The 17,139-nt window shown below is 41.0% G+C and overlaps 1 protein-coding gene and 1 long non-coding RNA gene across 3 annotated transcripts; both read right to left on the reverse strand.

Annotated features, from left to right (window-relative positions):
• Window positions 1-3,540: 3,540 nt before the first annotated feature.
• Window positions 3,541-6,484, reverse strand: LOC112262729 (potassium voltage-gated channel subfamily V member 2-like). The gene is made up of 2 exons (XM_024438460.2): window positions 5,064-6,484; window positions 3,541-4,440 (listed from the first exon to the last, which is right to left on the reverse strand). The coding sequence occupies exons 1-2, from the start codon at window positions 6,396-6,398 to the stop codon at window positions 4,180-4,182; spliced, it is 1,596 nt and encodes a 531-aa protein (XP_024294228.1). The 5' UTR covers window positions 6,399-6,484; the 3' UTR covers window positions 3,541-4,179.
• Window positions 6,485-9,142: 2,658 nt separating this feature from the next.
• LOC112262730 lies at window positions 9,143-17,133 on the reverse strand. Of its 2 annotated transcripts, XR_006084812.1 has the most exons (5): window positions 16,922-17,132; window positions 14,260-14,309; window positions 12,442-14,137; window positions 10,808-10,887; window positions 9,143-10,652 (listed from the first exon to the last, which is right to left on the reverse strand). It is a non-coding gene; the product is annotated as an uncharacterized LOC112262730 (long non-coding RNA). The 2 variants fall into 2 exon arrangements; XR_002955402.2 differs by having other exon boundaries at window positions 12,442-14,309; window positions 16,922-17,133.
• Window positions 17,134-17,139: the final 6 nt, after the last annotated feature.

A 17,139-nucleotide genomic window follows, 5' to 3' on the forward strand; every position in this document is an offset into this window, starting at 1 on the left:
AAGGTTGACGCCAGGTGAAATGGGTGCATGTGTCATTTCTGAAAATTATTTCAGTGAGCAAGGCCATACATTGGATCATCCCTTGCTAATATATACTGTGCACTATAGATAATATACATAGTTGACAAAGCTTTTGTCTTTTTCTATTATTAACCACTTCTGTCATTGTTGCATGGGGATGAGCTTGAATTACTGCGTATTGGCACCTTTGGCTTTCGGCCATGACAACACAGTGCCAGGTCAAGGGTCTGCTCCACTCCAGTCATGACAGCAGACCACAGTCGTCCCATTTACGTGCATGGCCATGACACAGAACAGTACGATCTTGTTTCATGTAATAATGTTTGTAATAATGCTTGTTTCATGTAGCTTCAGTTTTAATGTCCAGAAGATTAGAAAGAACAAATATTAGAGTTGATGGTTGATGAATGACGCTTCATATAGTGTAGACTAGAGGGGGGGGAAATCCATAATAGCATATCCATTACTCAAAAACAAAGGAAGTGTGACAAAAAAAAAGTTATTGAAGCAAGTGCAAGGAAAATGGAGAAAGGATGAAAGAATGATGATTCAAAGACAATAAATATTTACCATTTATTTACCAAGTAGTGGGTGTGTAACAAGGGTACAAACATTTAACTTTAGTTACAATACTGCATTTGTGATATTACAGTTGAATCCAAATAGCAAGCCATTATTTTATATGCCATGTAAATGACTACAAAAAACTATATTTGGTCTCCAGACCAAGTGAGGGTTTATCGGTTAGAGTGCACACATCAGTAAAATAACTGTGCCGGAGAGTTTTGGCCCAAGTATATCCAGGAAAATAAGAGTGGAAAAATACAGGAGCAGTGTGAAGAGCTTCACAGTAACTTCTCCCAGTGCCAGCTCATTTCAAAATCGACTCTTCACTGGCTGTAGTGAGAGACCAGAAAAAAAAGTAGGTGTCAAGTTTCTATACAGAAACAATCAATTGTTTAATAAAATGAAGCAGCTGTTTTTACTGCCATATGTTGTTATTCAGGCTATTCCTATAGAACATGCAAAAGACCTATTGATGGACCTATATCTAAGCATGCAAATGTGTTTACTTAAAAGAACAAACATGAGAGCAAATTTGCCAGTAATCTCTTAAAAACAAACATGGACGTTTACCTTCTGCTAGCGCCTTGGCAATTTTCTCTTGTTCTTCACGAACCTTCTTCTCCTCTTCCTCAATCCTTCTTTCCTCTGCAGCAATAGGCTTTAGTTCATCTGAAATTAATTTAGAGGGTGTTAAAATCAAAACTTAAAATGGAATTACTTCTGAAAAGAATCAAACACCATATGATGTACCTGTAATCTATTTATGTTTAGAACTATGAAGAATCCTATGTTATTGCAGGTTTTCAACAAGTTGGAGGTCAGTGTCTGCATGGCTTCAATGTTAAGGTTGCTAGTTTATCTAACGTTAGTCTGTGGCCACAGTATAGGACATTTGTACTCTAACGTTAGTATGCCAACACCTGAGGCGTCCATACGGCATGCCGCCTGTCTGCACAGTTAGAGTCAATGCAAAACCTTTATTCAAGGTTCACAACTCACCATATCTCCTCTTGCCAAATACTATACCAGCTAACAACGCTGAGTACCTTGCGGTCTGTAATGAGAAACAAATTACGCATATCAGACAGTATCACCCAGGCAATGATTTAATGCCAACATTAGACAAACGCTAGCTAATTCACGGGCTTTTTTAACTAGGCAAGTCAGTTAAGAACAAATTCTTGTTTACAATGACGGCCTACCCCGGCCAAATCCCAACGACGCAGGGCCAATTGTGCACCGCCTTATGGGCCTCCCAATCACGGCCAGTCGTGATACAGCCTGGAATCGAACCAGGGTAGACCGCTGCGCCACTTGGTAGTCCACAACAACAATCTGCATGCAATGTCAAAGCTGTCAGCTGATGCATAACATGCGCAAATGATTGCAGGTTTGGAAGTAATAGCTATGTGTTGAAAATGTAGCTAGCTAACGTTATTAATTATTCCACTAGCTAGGTTGTTAGTTAGCCAGCTGTCTGAGTTTGGCAGAGATCTTGGACAATGCAGCATTGTTATGCAACGTATTCGCTGCAAATTAGGAAACAATTCACGATTTACAAAACTACTTTCAACAGCATGTTACACAAATGTGTTGCCACAAACCTTAATAAGCGGTGACACTGCCACTGGAGGGACCATTTTGCTGCTGGTTTGTGTTGGTTAGCCTGCTCCGAAATTTTGCACAACAACAGCACCAGAGGTCACTCTACTGATGAAAAGGATTGTGGGAAATTGCCGGTGTCTAATTTTGTTAGCGCTATCTGGAATCCTTGGGATGTCCCTCCCGTTAACCATAACCCTTACCTAACCTTAATCATGGATTAAACCATTGAAAATACTGTAATGAAACAGTCCCAATGATCCCATATAGCGTTATCAAAGCCACAATGTCAAAGACATTTCTATTTCTACAATGTCTCTTTTTAAAATCCATTTTTAAACCTAATCCTAACCTCAACCACATTGCTAATTTTATGCCTAATCCTAACCTTACATTAAGACCAAAAACCTCATGTTCGTTGTCATGAATTTTTACGATATGGACATTTTACTTTGTGGCTGTGATAACTAGTGAAACCCCCCTTCAAATTCTCTTGTGGTTCATATGTTTTATAAAATTACAAAAAATATCTTAATTTTATCAAACCTTATAATCCTAAATTTCATAACCGAGTATTTAGCTAAATGTTCTAGATTATCAAGTGTGACGTATTAAAATCGTTCACCACCTTCTACTCTATCAACACTAACCACAAGATGCCAGCAGCTGCAAGCTTTTGTGGGTCTTTGCTTCAGACAGGTAGCGGGCTAATTGGGCAGGATCAGACAGATTAGTATAGTATGGGATCTACTCCTGCTGTAGTGAATGTATTTGCTGCTACAGAAAGCTTATCATCGTGGTAAAGTGTTCATACATTCCAAAGCATACATGCCAAGTCTATTTTAATGATGCAAAACATACCCTCACAATCAGTAGGTAAAATATGTTGTTTAGTTTTTCCATCTGGGATTTGGCCTCAATCTTGCTCGGCATGACACATGAATGGCAGCAATTTACAACAACCCCTCTCTTCCTTTAGGCTTGGCCCAGCTTCCCCACCTGCCCAACTGTCCTTATGTCATGTCCGTGCTTCACGTAGTCATTGTTTTCAAAGCACTCCAAAGCCAGCTGCAGGTACTGAGGTAGAATAGCGATCAGGTCAACCGTGTTGAGCATGCTCCTGGCGAAAGTCTGGAGGTCAGGTGTGGACACATTTACAACAACCCCTCTCTTTAGTTATTATGCCCACCGCCTCTGGAATAGCCTGCCAGAAAACCTGTGAGGGGGTGGGGGGGCTGAAACTGTGGACATATTTAAATCACATTGCGTTGCAAAACGTACACATAATTGCTTTATTAGTGAGTGACCATGTTTGCCTCTGCAGCAGTAATATAACGGCACATACAAAAATCATGTAACATTATTTCTCTTTATTGAGCATACAAGATATGATTGCAAAATCAAATCTCATTAAAGCTCCATGTTATTCAAGTGTTCAAAAAATACAAATTAAAACTGAGAAGCAGCATGTGACATAAAGGACATTAAGCAATGTAGAAAGTGTTTCAATCATTAAATGCATAAAAATATAAAAAAGGAGCAAATAGAATCAACTTGACCTGACAGGGCAAGTTGCTCCATAGCTGTGGAGCTCTTTATGACAATGCACTGTCTATATGGTATTGTTAACAGGCCTACCTTTTGGGGGAGAAGCACTCTCATTTGGTCATATGTGTGAAGTGCAGGGGTAGAAATGGAGAAAGAAAATCACTCCTGGAGCCCTCCAATGTAAAATCTATGAATTCAATGTGAAATGCAAAATTTTACATCGCAAAATGTTTTCAAGTCCAGAACCCCCTTCCCCCAGACTCCCTCCCATTTCCACCCCTGGAGAAGCATATCTGATGGGTAAGACAAAAGAGTGCATGGGTTTTCAGCAATTTCAAAGTTAACATTACTTTATTCAACCCGATACTATATATGTTGCCAATTTAAGAAAGATCAGGCAGATATTGTGTCTTACAAAGTCCTAAACAGTTAGCTGTAGCATCATGTAGTGTGTCCTACTCCACAACAAAGTGAGATCTTCATTGCTGTCCTTTTGGCAAACCTAATTTTCCCCCGGTTCTTCATGTTTGCGGTATACTCGTGGGATTTCAGTTTGGCGTAGTAGTCTGAGAACTTGTTGAAGAGGATGGAGATGGGCAGTCCGTTCAGTATGATTCCAAAGGAAATACAGAAGAAAGCAAAGAGACGCCCCAGGATGGTCTCTGGATACATGTCTCCATAGCCCACGGTGGAGATGCTCACCTGCAGGGCAGAAATTACAAAAGTTATGGAACTTGAACCCCTTTCACAGTGAAAATGTAAAAGTGTTATCTGTCCCACTTCAGTCACAACTTAAGAAATTCATATCATACCCTTTCAGAAAGAGATATACAGGGCCTAATAGTGGCCTGACTTTATGTCCAGAGTGTTGATCATAATTAAGCACATACGGCATGCTTCATGTGAACAGGCATGGACATGGACAGATACACATATTCTAATGGAGGTGCGCTGACCTAAGGTCCAGCCTGTAATAGCATTATAGTATTAAGACACTATCCAGGAACCATATAAACCATCCATTTAAATCATGTCAGGCCATGCAGTTCATATGAAACAGTTACTGGTACTTTGATCAGTGTTTAAGCTTATCATTCAGTTAGTGGCCACTGACAGCCATTAGTACACAGTGCAGTAGGTAGTATTATGAGGTGACTACAGAGCGAGCCATAGACCAGACACACTACAGACCTGAAGCCAGACCTGAGCCTCCCTGCATCATCGCTGGAAGATCACCAGAAACAAAGCTGAATATAAAGCTACAGAGAATGAAAGTTTGACTTTTTTAAAACTCCTAACAGCCTATTGTGAACTAATATACTTACAGCAGCCCACCACCATGCATGGGGGATGCTTGTGAAGTTGGTTTGGGGCACGTCATGCTCCACAGTGTAGACCATGGCAGAGAAGGCGAAGATTCCCATGGCAATGAAGAGGAAGAGGCAGCCCACCTGCTGGTAGCACTGGCGGAGTGTGAAGCCAAACGCCCTCAGTCCGGTGGAGTGGCGCGCCAGCTTCAAGATACGAAATATACGCATCAGCCGCATAATCCGCAACACCTGGCCCAGCTTCCCCACCTGCCCAACTGTCCTCATGTCATGTTCGTGCTTCACGTAGTCATTGTTTTCAAAGCACTCCAAAGCCAGCTGCAGGTACTGAGGTAGAATAGCGATCAGGTCCACCGTGTTGAGCATGCTCCTGGCGAAAGTCTGGAGGTCAGGTGTGGACACCAGCCTGAGCAGATACTCCATGGTGAAAAAAGCAATGCACAGAGACTCCACAAATTCACAGTAGGTCTTCCCGCTCAATTGGCCAGAGGGAGTCTTGTACTGCATATCCTCTACTGTGTTGAGTGTCATGGCCACCAGGGATACCAGGACAAACAGGCTGGAGACCAAGGCCATGAGCTTGGCAGGGACAGATGAGAAAGGTTTTTCCATTAGGTTCCAGATCACTCTGCGGTTATGGCCCATGAACATGTCCTGAAACAGCTCCTCATTCTCCTCGATCTCCACCTCGGCCTCCAGCTCTCTCTGGATGTTCAGCTGCTCGTTTATTTCGTCCTGTCGCTCCTCAAAGGAAATCCGGCAGCAGCGGTGGGTGTTCTTGATCCTCACGCCCCAGTAGTTGATCTCCTCCAGAAAGTTTCTGGGACACAGCTCATCTTTTATCCACAGCACCCCAGTTCTGTAGAAGGTGAAGATGTTGTTGAAAATCTCTGGGTCCCTGTCGAAGAAGTACTCATTTTTCTTGACTTGGTAATCGTCACACAGGTCCAGTTTCTTGTTGTGGTCTGTATAGGTGGCAAGCCGCCCTATCCTAGTTTTGGGGTACCTGGCCGCCAACCGGTAAGCTATCTGATAGGACTTCCCCCCAACATTGATGTTGAGATTGTAATTCTTGGTGGGTGAAGCCAGCCTTGAAAGAAGAGCCAACGGCTTCTCATCTTCCTCATCCTCATACTCAGAGTAGATGTCATAAATGTCCTTGCTCAGTTCCTGCATGGAATTCCACTCTTTTATACAGCTGTCCTTGGTGAATGGAAGGGTGCTGTCTTCTGAGGGTCTTCTAAGTTCAGCACTAGGCCCGGTGACTTTGTAGTTAGGGAAGAGGCTCTGCCTCCTGTTCCAAAGGTTGAGCATCCTCCCGGTGCTTCCCATGTCGTTGCCTTCCGTGGACTATACAGCAGACGGCAGATTGAAATCTGGGAGCATTACTGTTCTACTTTAATACCCCCCTCTGATTAAGCACATGCAGAGGATGTTAGCAGGATGCATTGCGTGCCACGGCCCCATCAATGATGCTGACAGAGGATCCATGTGCTTACAGAATATTTACATACCATTATCCCCTCCCAAGCTCCTCTGGCCCTGTGTGTAATGTAAGTGCTTTAATGTGCTTGGACCCCAGGAAGGGTGGGGATCCCTAATAAATACAAATATGTCTGTCAGTGAACACACTTCATCAACTCACTTCCTGTAAACAAGTCTACATACAGTATGTGTCATCAAACTGAGTATATGAAGACAAACTGATACATGAACTCTCCCCTTCATGAATTCATCAATAGGTTTTCTGTAGTGTTGTTTTGGGCAGAGTAAGGACTGCCGTTACCTCAACTGCATCCTTGTCAACTGATCAAATCAAATCAGATTTTATTTGTCACATACACATGGATAGCAGATGTTAATGCGAGTGGAGCGAAATGCTTGTGCTTCTAGTTCCGACAATGCAGTAATAACCAACGAGTAATCTAACCTAACAATTCCAAAACTACTACCTTATACAGGGATAAAGAACATGTACATAAAGATATATGAATGAGTGATGGTACAGAAGGGCATAGGCAAGATGCAGTAGATGGTATCGAATACAGTATATACATATGAGATGAGTAATGTAGGGTATGTAAACAAAGAGGCATAGTTTAAAGTGGCTAGTGATACATACAATGGGGGGAAAAAAATATTTGATACACTGCCGATTTTACAGGTTTTCCTTCTTACAAAGCATGTACAGGTCTGTAATTTTTTATCATAGGTACACTTCAACTGTGAGTGTTGAGACGGAATCTAAAACAAAAATCCAGAAAATCACATTGTATGAATTACTTAAAAATCATACAATTTGATTTTCTGGATTCTGGTTTTAGATTCTGTCTCTCACAGTTGAAGTGTACCTATGATAAAAATTACAGACCTCTACATGCTTTGTTAATAGGAAAACCTGCAAAATCGGCAGTGTATCAAATACTTGTTCTCCCCACTGTATGTATTACATATCACTGATACTGCTGAGCACATGCGTTCATGAACGCTGGCCAAGCACTGCTCCAATTGAGTAATCTAGGTGTAGGCTAATCCATTGTCTCTTAAGAATGTAAAGATTATGTGATAGTTTCCTTAGGCTTAGGGGACAAATTAAGAATTTGAATGAATGAATCTCCAACGAGGGGATTTTTGTATTCTCGTGCGATACAATACATTCATTTTGGTTTTCACATAATTCCAGAAAATAGTCAATGTTATTGTTAATTGTTTATTGCCAGATTGTAATGACACAGAGACCTCTGTGCTGCAGGAGAACAAAGAGGGTGTGGGGGTGTTTAAAGAGGATAAGGACTTTAAGACGTTAACATGCTTCCTGTCAGAGTGGACAACAGGTGTCTGTGGTCTCTCTTAGCCTATTAGAATCAAGGCCACAAACTCACTTTGACATATATTCAATTACATGAATTATGTTACAACTACACATGGAGAACAATTATATACAATAACACTGACAAGAATATAGTGATGGTGATCGTAGAGAAGATATTCATTCTATAAAAGAACTCAACAGCCATTTTATTGTCTGACATAACTTGGCTTGGAAAAGGAATCCTCTTATAGGATATGAGATTATTGACTTGCTGATTAAAAGGTCTACACACAGATCCAGTCAAACACTTGTACTGGACCTGTTTCAATATAATCTATTTCTTTTTTTCTCCTCTGTTCCCATACCAGTCTATTGGTAAAAGCAATTAAGGACTTAAGCTGAACTTGTTATAGCCTTGATGTTTGAATAGAGCTGCCAGGCTCCGGAGAACTATTTTAGTGTTTCACAAAAAAAATGTTTATATGAACTAGTGCACTGAGGGTCGGGGACGGGTCAATCTAAATTGAAATGTGATTAAAAGAGTTCTGACAAACTATAATTGACCTCATCCCTAGGAACAAGCATTTGTTTATTTTATTTTCACTACAATGTTTTTGCATTTAAGTGAAGAACATGCAGAAATAGTGTTTGTTGTTGACTAGACAGACCTGGTCATTATAGTATTTAGACACAAATCAAGACTTATTAGGGTGTAGTACTCAGTCACAAGCAGTATCATACCATAGGATTACGTGGATTTCAATAGGACCTCTAAATGGATTGTAAAGAGTGTTTAATCTATGTACAGTAGATTCAAATTATGAATTTCATACATCTTCACAGGTACTTGAATAAGATGTTATTCAAATGTTAATGAATACAATTCCCAATGAGGACAACAACAACTTACTTATTTCAGTTGGGAGTTTTGAAAAACAGTGCCTAATAAGTGCTACAAAATAGAGGTAATTTCTGACCAGGCTATTAATGTTAGTATGTTGTTCTGTCCACATTATCAGATGAGTATGAATTTTACACCACAAGTGGTTTTAAGCGGCTCAAGAGCTTAACATTCGCAATGCATCAGATTACAGACTGTTATCATCTCAGGACAACAGGGGGCTAACCTGGTTGCAGGTTATAATCTATACAACGTAGCAGATGCATTTAGATACCTTCTGCTGCCTTTTGTATGGTAGGCTGACCATTAAGGGTCCAGCTTGGTCTATGGTTCCTATATGTTCCATGTAGGAATATGAAAAAGTTCAACTTTAAAATGTTTATTTGGGGTCCAAGTAGTGAAGCTACTTGAAAAATATGTTTCTGTGTCTGTGTGTCACAAGTAAATGATCAATGTGTGTTGTGCGGTGGCAAACATACTTCATGCCATGAGCTTTGGTATCTCTCAACAACAGTGTCTCTGTAATACCGGGAAAAACAACAACAACCACTTGTTCACTCACTGCATTGCATTCATACCAGAAGTTAAACACCATCTGCTCCAGGGTCTCTGTCTTTCTGGGTCAGACATTCAATTGTATACAAGACAAGCTTTACAGTACAAAATTAAAACAGGAATGTATCATCATTCATTCATTCAATGATAACTGAGGACACAATGGGAGTCACAAAGAATGCCCAACAGCTGGCATTATCTGCAAATTGCCTGTAATAGGTTTTGCAGTATAATCAAAAGCCCCAAAATATCCTGCAGCACATGAAAAGGTACTCTTTCTGGCTTCTGTCCTTTTTCTAAATGTTTATAGAGCATTTATTACAGATGGTGGGTCCTCTTTTACAAATAGACTAAAATGTTGTTGACAGTGTTAATGCAATCTGTGTCACCTTTCAAAATAAATCACACGATAAAAGATGGGATAAAATACAAATACATGTGAGACTGACTCATGGAAGACACTGAGCAATATAAAGTACAGTACATCTACATATGTATCACTTATATAGTGCAAAATATTATAGTGAATCATTTTCATGAGCGCTTCAGCCAGTTGCAGCACAGGCGCCCCTCCAGCTCACTATGTGGCTGCAATTGTGCTCATATGTTCATAAAGACAAATGAAAAAAAGAAGCCAGCTTTCATGTCTGACTTTAATCAATGATATAATAACTTCCTCTCTGCTTTAAATGTTATCACCTCTAACAGGAACTGGCTGAGCATGAGGGCTCGTTATGTATACTACAGTAAAACAACCTGGCACACCAGCTATGTCATCAGTGGTTCCCAATGGAACAAGCTGCTGGGGAGTTAGGCTTGGTATTGGGGAGACTGGTGGAGGAGTTGGCTGCTCCATAATCGGTATGTGGTATGGGCCCGGGGGAGAAGTTGTGCCCACATAGAATGTTTGAATTGTGGCTGTGTCAGTGATTGATGGCAGATCCGTTGTGACCATAGACCGTATATGGGTTGTGACATTATCAGAAGTCAGACTGGGAGAATCAGTCAATGCGACGATGACTGGATGCTGTGAGGTAGCCTCAGTGTCTGTCCCATTTAGTGCATCTGCTGATGAGGCATCCGTTTGAAGTGTGGTTTGTGAAGCAATTAAAGCATCATCAACTTCTGAGGCTGTTTCAGAGGCTATAGCTTCACTGTCTGGTGGGTCTGTCTCCTCCTGAGTGCCTGGTATTGCGATCTCAGTGCCAGCGACCATTGGCTGACCATTCTCTGAGGAAGACTGGCTGGACTCCGAGGACTCAGACGATTCCAGGCTGTCAGCCATCATGCTTCTGTATTGGAATCCATGTAGACGGACCTGGTTTCACAAATATAAATACTATTTGAGTGTAGAAACATAGAATAGCACACTTTTGACACAGTCTCTATTCACTGACTTTGTCATTGTGCACATTATAATAATTACAGATTTATAAGAATAAAGATGATGGAAAACAGCAGGGGTACTCTTACTGGTTTTGAAGATGCTACTGTTGCCACAAATAAAATATAGAAGGCGGTCCTCAAAATCTCCAATTTCTTTTCCTTCATTTCTGAAAGAGTAAAATAAATGTCACTTTTTTTAACATAGTAAACTTGACAAACAATGTTGAGTACCAAAGGTGTATTGAATACATTATAATTTAACATAATTCATTCTATAGGGCCATGTGTTTTGAACTATCATGTCTCATGACCTAGATTTTAACTGTTATTTTAAGCCAGGAATTAGAATTACACCAAAAATTAAAGCAATTATCTGCAGATGGAGCTGGACCATCTGACATAAAAAGAAAAGGAGACAGGTTGTTGAAAAAGCTTTAAATAAAGGTTCAAATCCAGGTCATGTGATATGATTGTCCAAAACACAGGACCATTTGACCATTCAACACTACAGTCGTATGAAAAAGTTTGGGCACCCCTCTGAGGCTGCATAATAATTTCCTCTGTCGTCACAGAAAATGATCACAATGGCATGCCATTCATTTTCTAATAAAAGCTGAGTACTGGGGTATTGTCCAGACAAAGATTTTTAGTGTAGCAATATTAAGTTGTATGAAATTAAATCAGATGTGAAAAATAGACTATGCAAAAATGTGGGCACCCTTGGCATTCTGTTGATTTGAATACCTGTAACTACTTAGCACTGATTAATTGGATGGGAGAGTGATGCGGAAGAAGCCTTTTCTGCACACACGCCACAGAGTCGCTTGAGGTATGCAAATGCACATTTGGACAAGCCAGCTTCATTTTGGAATAAGGTGCTGTGGACTGATGAAACAAAGATTGAGTTATTTGGTCATAACAAGGGACGTTATGCATGGCGGCAAAAGAACACAGCGTTCCAAGAAAAACACTTGCTACTCACAGCAAAATTTGGTGGGGGTTCCATCATGCTGTGGGGCTGTGTGGCCAGTGCCGGTACTGGGAATCTTGTTAAAGTTGAGGGTCGCATGGATTCCACTCAATATCAGCAGATTCTTGGGAATAATGTTGAAGAATCAGTCACAAAGTTGAAGTTATGCCGGGGCTGGATATTTCAACAAGACAACGACTCAAAACACTGCTCAAAATCTACCCTGGCATTTATGCAGAGGAACAAGTACAATGTTCTGGAATGGCCTTCCCAGTCCCCAGACCCGAATACCATTGAGAATCTGTGGGATGATTTGAAGCGGGCTGTCCATGCTCAGCAACCATCAAACCTAACTGAACTGGAGATGTTTTGTAAGGAGGAATGGTCCAAAATACCTTCATCCAGAAACTCATTAGAGGCTATGGGAAGCGTCTAGAGGCTGTTATTTTAGCAAAAGGAGGCTCTACTAAATATTGATGTGATGTTTCTATTGGGGTGCCCAAATTTATGCACCTGTCTAATTTTGTTTTGATGCATATTGCACATTTTCTGTTAATCCAATAAACCTCATTTCACTACTGAAATATTACTGTGTCCATCAGTTATTTGATAGATCAAAATGAAATTGCTGATCCAAACACCCAATTATTTATAAATGGAAATCATGAAAATTGTCAGGGGTGCCCAAACTTTTTCATACGACTGTATATGGCAAAGACTAGTAGAAAATCAATTTTATTCTAAGCATTACCTTGATTAGGTTGAGTATCCTCTCCTCCTCAGCATAAAAAGGAAGGGGTATACAGTCCCAATGAATACAAATTAAAAGTTCCTGTTGTATATCCAGCACTAATAAGAATACTATAGAATCAAATGGGATGTATGAATGAACAATAGACACTGTATGAATGGGGTATGCTTATATGCATGATTTGGTGCGTGGGATAAACCAAGTGTCACTCCATGATAATTAATTACATTTGCTGACACATTTACATGGCAATACTGGTATATACTTTGTCTATATTTGAAGAATAGAAACTTCAACATTAAATCCCCCAAAGTGTTGAATGAGAGAGTAACGGAAATAACATACAGACAGACGAACCAATGTAATTTGAAGAAAAAACTATAAGCCCAGTAAACAACTACTAAAACAGAATTTTAGACCCAGGGAAATATTCTGTCAAAACTTTACAGTAGTCATTAAAGGAAGAATGATTTTTTAATTATATCATACCACCAAACCAAAGGAACACCCTCATTCCTCAGGAATGATTTGCGTAAACACAGAAAAACAAATAGACCAATACACATTTTCCTGAAGCAGAGAAGATACAATCATGCTGCACATTAAAATGCCATTATCTCTAATATTCATTAATTAATTAAATGGTAGTATTTCTTCCCAAAATGTGCACAGATACGCTGTAAAATCGCAACACAAGTTTTATTCATTTATTGCAGATAATTGTTTTACATCCAATGGTAAACAGAAATATGCATTAAGTATAGAAAGACCCAACGATTGACAGTGTAGATTGTTATATAAAAGCATTATACATTTCTTTAGTTTAATCTCCAGCTACTTTCAATACAAAAGTAGCTGGGTATCTTTGAAGTGAACTGGGGAAAACTACTTTGAATCAGTGAAGTCTGAATCTCAGCAGGCGATTATCTATGTCCGATGTTTTCTCCTATGATGGGAATAAAAACACCAGGGTAAATGAGGATGGGAGGAGGAACAGAGTCAGGTCGTAGGGGAGGAGACAACATGTTAACCCCACTGTTGCCCATCCCAGTGGCCACCTCAGATGGGAATACAAAGATGGGTCCAGGAAGTCCCTCTGCTGCCTCCGCCCTCGTGTTTGTGCTCTGTCCTGAAGGAAGTACAAATATGGGTTACAGGGCGGGATGGGGGCCAATCTGTCTGGTTGGCCACTGGGGGCAGAGGGCAGAATGAATACTCCGGGCTGCTCCTTATCAGAGGCTGTGAAAACATAGACGGGAGGGATTCTGTTTCGTTGTATGGGCACACCTTGGTCTGTGTCCCTGCGTGTGGAGTCTGAGAGTTGGGTGCACAGGGCTAGGGCTGGTGGGGGGAAGGGCAGAGGGCCACATAAGCGATCACAGTTTCCACTAAGAAAACAGGGAGGATATATATACAATACCTGTAATAGGTTGGACAGCGCCTTTGAAAGGAGGGACCAGAGGTATTAGGGGGCTTAATGGGCCTGTATGGGTCCTCGTCTGGGGGTGGTGGTGTGGGTCGGAGCAGTGGAGGAGGGACAGGTTTGGGGGTGCGGTGAGGAGGAAATAGAGGGTCCTCAAAGTGAAAGGTGGAAGTGAAGAAGTCATAGTTCTTGTCCCTCTGATCCAAGGGTCTTGACAGGGGATATCTGAGCAAATGGCCAACTGGATGATGTTTTTTTGCTCTTAGACATCAACTTATAAGAGACAAAACGCAATTTGAATTATGGTAAAGAGCACCAAATTTGTTTATATGATGATATCAGCAGCTTACTGCCTCGTGGTTTTAAATGTTAAATGTGAAGAAATGGTCACTTACTGGGAAACTGAAGGAGACTCAACTTAAGCACATAAAAAAAGTTCAACATCCTGTAAAAATAGAAAAAGGAAACACTGGAGTTTACGGCCTATAGAAATACATCAACAAAAGTATCAAATGAACCACAAGTCATCTGTATAACTGAAGATATAATAATTCAATCAGAACGGAGGGATATCTAGAAGAAAAGAAAGTCAACATTACTGTCAAGAGATCAAGATTGTTGCGTGTATTTTCTTTAAACAATATTGTTGTAAGGATAGGACAGGGCTACATGTTTTATGCATATAATCAAAGGGTGTGGACTAATTAGAGGTGAGATTTTTTCCATGTTTCACTGAAGCCCATCTGAGAGGTGAGACACAGAGAGAGCGAGAGAGCAAGCTTATGGTTATGTCCTGTATTTTGGTTAGTGTTGCTGAGAGAGAGCTTATTGGTATGTCCTCTATTAGTTGTTGCTCAGAGAGCTGATGGTTATGTCCTGTGTTAGTTGTTTCTCAGAGTTGTTTTTTGTGAAGTAGTTTGTAATATTCTGTTTAATTTCTTCCCAGGGAGGAAGGGGAAGGTACCTATGGAGTGCTTAGGCAAGAGGCCTGCGGGCATACATAACCCGTAGTATTAACTGTCTATGCACACTAGGAAAGACCTGGGTGGACCACCCCCTGTATTTTGGTTAGCACACCAGGTGGTGCTAAGTTATGTAAGTAGTGGGTAGGCAGGTAAGGTAGGGGAGGGGGCTGTGGCATTTACTTTCTTTGCTTCTGTTCAGCCCCTTTTCCCCAAATTAACCGTGTGAAGGAATAAATTCCCAGTAAACGGTAAATTCTCTGCCTTTGTCATCCTTACTCACACCTACAATCCCATATCTTTTTTTCACTCCACGGGGAGCTGAGTTGTAGCAGGGTGTTGCGTTCCCTCTTCCTAGGGGCGTGCGTAACAACAGCCTTTAATCAAATAGCGAGATTACACCTAGATAGCAACATAGTATTTTGCCATAGGAATGATTAATATCAGATAAACATGTGGTTGCTAAATCAAGATACATAACGGTAGTAACAGAAGCTTCTCTATTGGCACGTTAAATAGAAACTAAGGTGGTCTGATACACATGCTCTTTCAGGCCATGCAACAAAACAGGATTCACCAGACCACCATGTAGCTCAAGGCTACATATCAAATTTGTGTTAATTGTTTTTGGAATCGTAAAAGCCATTGTCTTGTATAATTAAACATATATCGTATTTTCATTATACAATGTAGTCAGAACCAAACGCAAGATGTGATGCGTGTTTTACATTTTTCATTATCTAAAGGTCTGAAATCTGGAAAGTCTCTCCATGAGGATGATGCTTGTAAGTACATTTTCATATTGACATAGCATCTCTGTGTCACTGACACTAAACCAGCTCCATGCAAGGTTTAAAGTTGTGTTCCTTTCATCGTGGTTGTGCCAAACTCCACTATTTAAATCAATTTAGTCCTACTTCAGGCCAACAACCTGAAAGGATGGGATATCACCACTTAACACACCCTGTAACTCTTCTGATGTCAAGTCTCGTGCACCCAAATACCTCTCTGCAGCTGCCACCACAACCTCAATTTTCTGCGACTTACGTTCCATCCATGCAGTACAGTTGATAACCATTGCTATAAATGTCTTATGTTTCAGCCAATATATGTTTCAGCCAATCATACTGAAACATATATCACTTGTTGGCCTATCCCTCTGTACTGGTACAGATCTTCTACTTACACCACGACTCTCGGGATCACTCCCCCTTGACCCATCTCCCTCTACTTTCTTCACTGCCTCAGCATATGACAACTTCTGCACTACTCTAACCCTGGAAACCTCAACCTGCCTCTCTCGCACGGGACATTTCTGATCCCCAGCCCCATGGGCACCCACACATTCCACTACTTTCCCCAATGCTACACATCCTTTGTCTCATGTCCTTCTGCACACTTCTCACACCTAGGAACTTCCCTCCTACACACTTCTGCCACATACCCATAAGCTTGACACCTGTAACAATGTAATGTATTCGGCAGACAAGCTCATACAGGATAAATAAGTTCTTAAAATCACTTTGTCGGGCAAAGACTCAACATCAAAACTAAAAAATAACAGGCAATGACTGTCTCACCACTCACGCCACCCTGTCTGCGTCGCACCAAACCACGAGCATCACAAACATCGAGAATCTTCCCCTTCAGTTGTTCAACTTTTACTTCTACGCCAGTAATCACGCCCTTCACTTGAGAGCAAAACAATTCCCATGTATTTCCCCCATTCATTTAACGCGGATCGCCTTCTCTCTCTGACCAGCAGAAACACAAACAATTATCACAATAAGACTTCTGGTTACCCTCACCGATTCCACTGCACCCAACTCTGTTTTCACCCACCCTGAAACCACAACTGGATCAGACAAAAGGCAAGTGTCCACTTTTTCCAAAAACGTCATCCTACTGTCACAGACTCCTCTTTATCGTGACCCTCGGTGCAAGCCTCAGGCTCCGAGAACTTCACATCACCCACCTCCGATACTTCGACCTCATATTTCCACTTCTCCTGTCAGCTCACCCTGCTTCCACTTTCTACCATTCTTCTTTAACAAACCATCTCCCTTTTCGACATTTTTTACTGACTCAAGCTCACCCTCTTCCTCTCTCTCTTTTAGACGTCCTCTGCCTCTCTTTTTCCCTCCATTCGTCCACCATATTCCAAGTATACGTCTCCTTATGATAATACTGCACTTCTCCTGACATACATCTTGTTCTTGCCTTGTCAAGGGATGCAGTTTAACCAGCTGTCACAATCTCCGCACAATCAGCACGAACCCCTCGGAATGTCACTGTCGAAAAACCTTGAAATGA

The sequence above is a fragment of the Oncorhynchus tshawytscha genome, linkage group LG12 (assembly GCF_018296145.1).
Source record: "Oncorhynchus tshawytscha isolate Ot180627B linkage group LG12, Otsh_v2.0, whole genome shotgun sequence".
Taxonomy (NCBI): domain Eukaryota; kingdom Metazoa; phylum Chordata; class Actinopteri; order Salmoniformes; family Salmonidae; genus Oncorhynchus; species Oncorhynchus tshawytscha.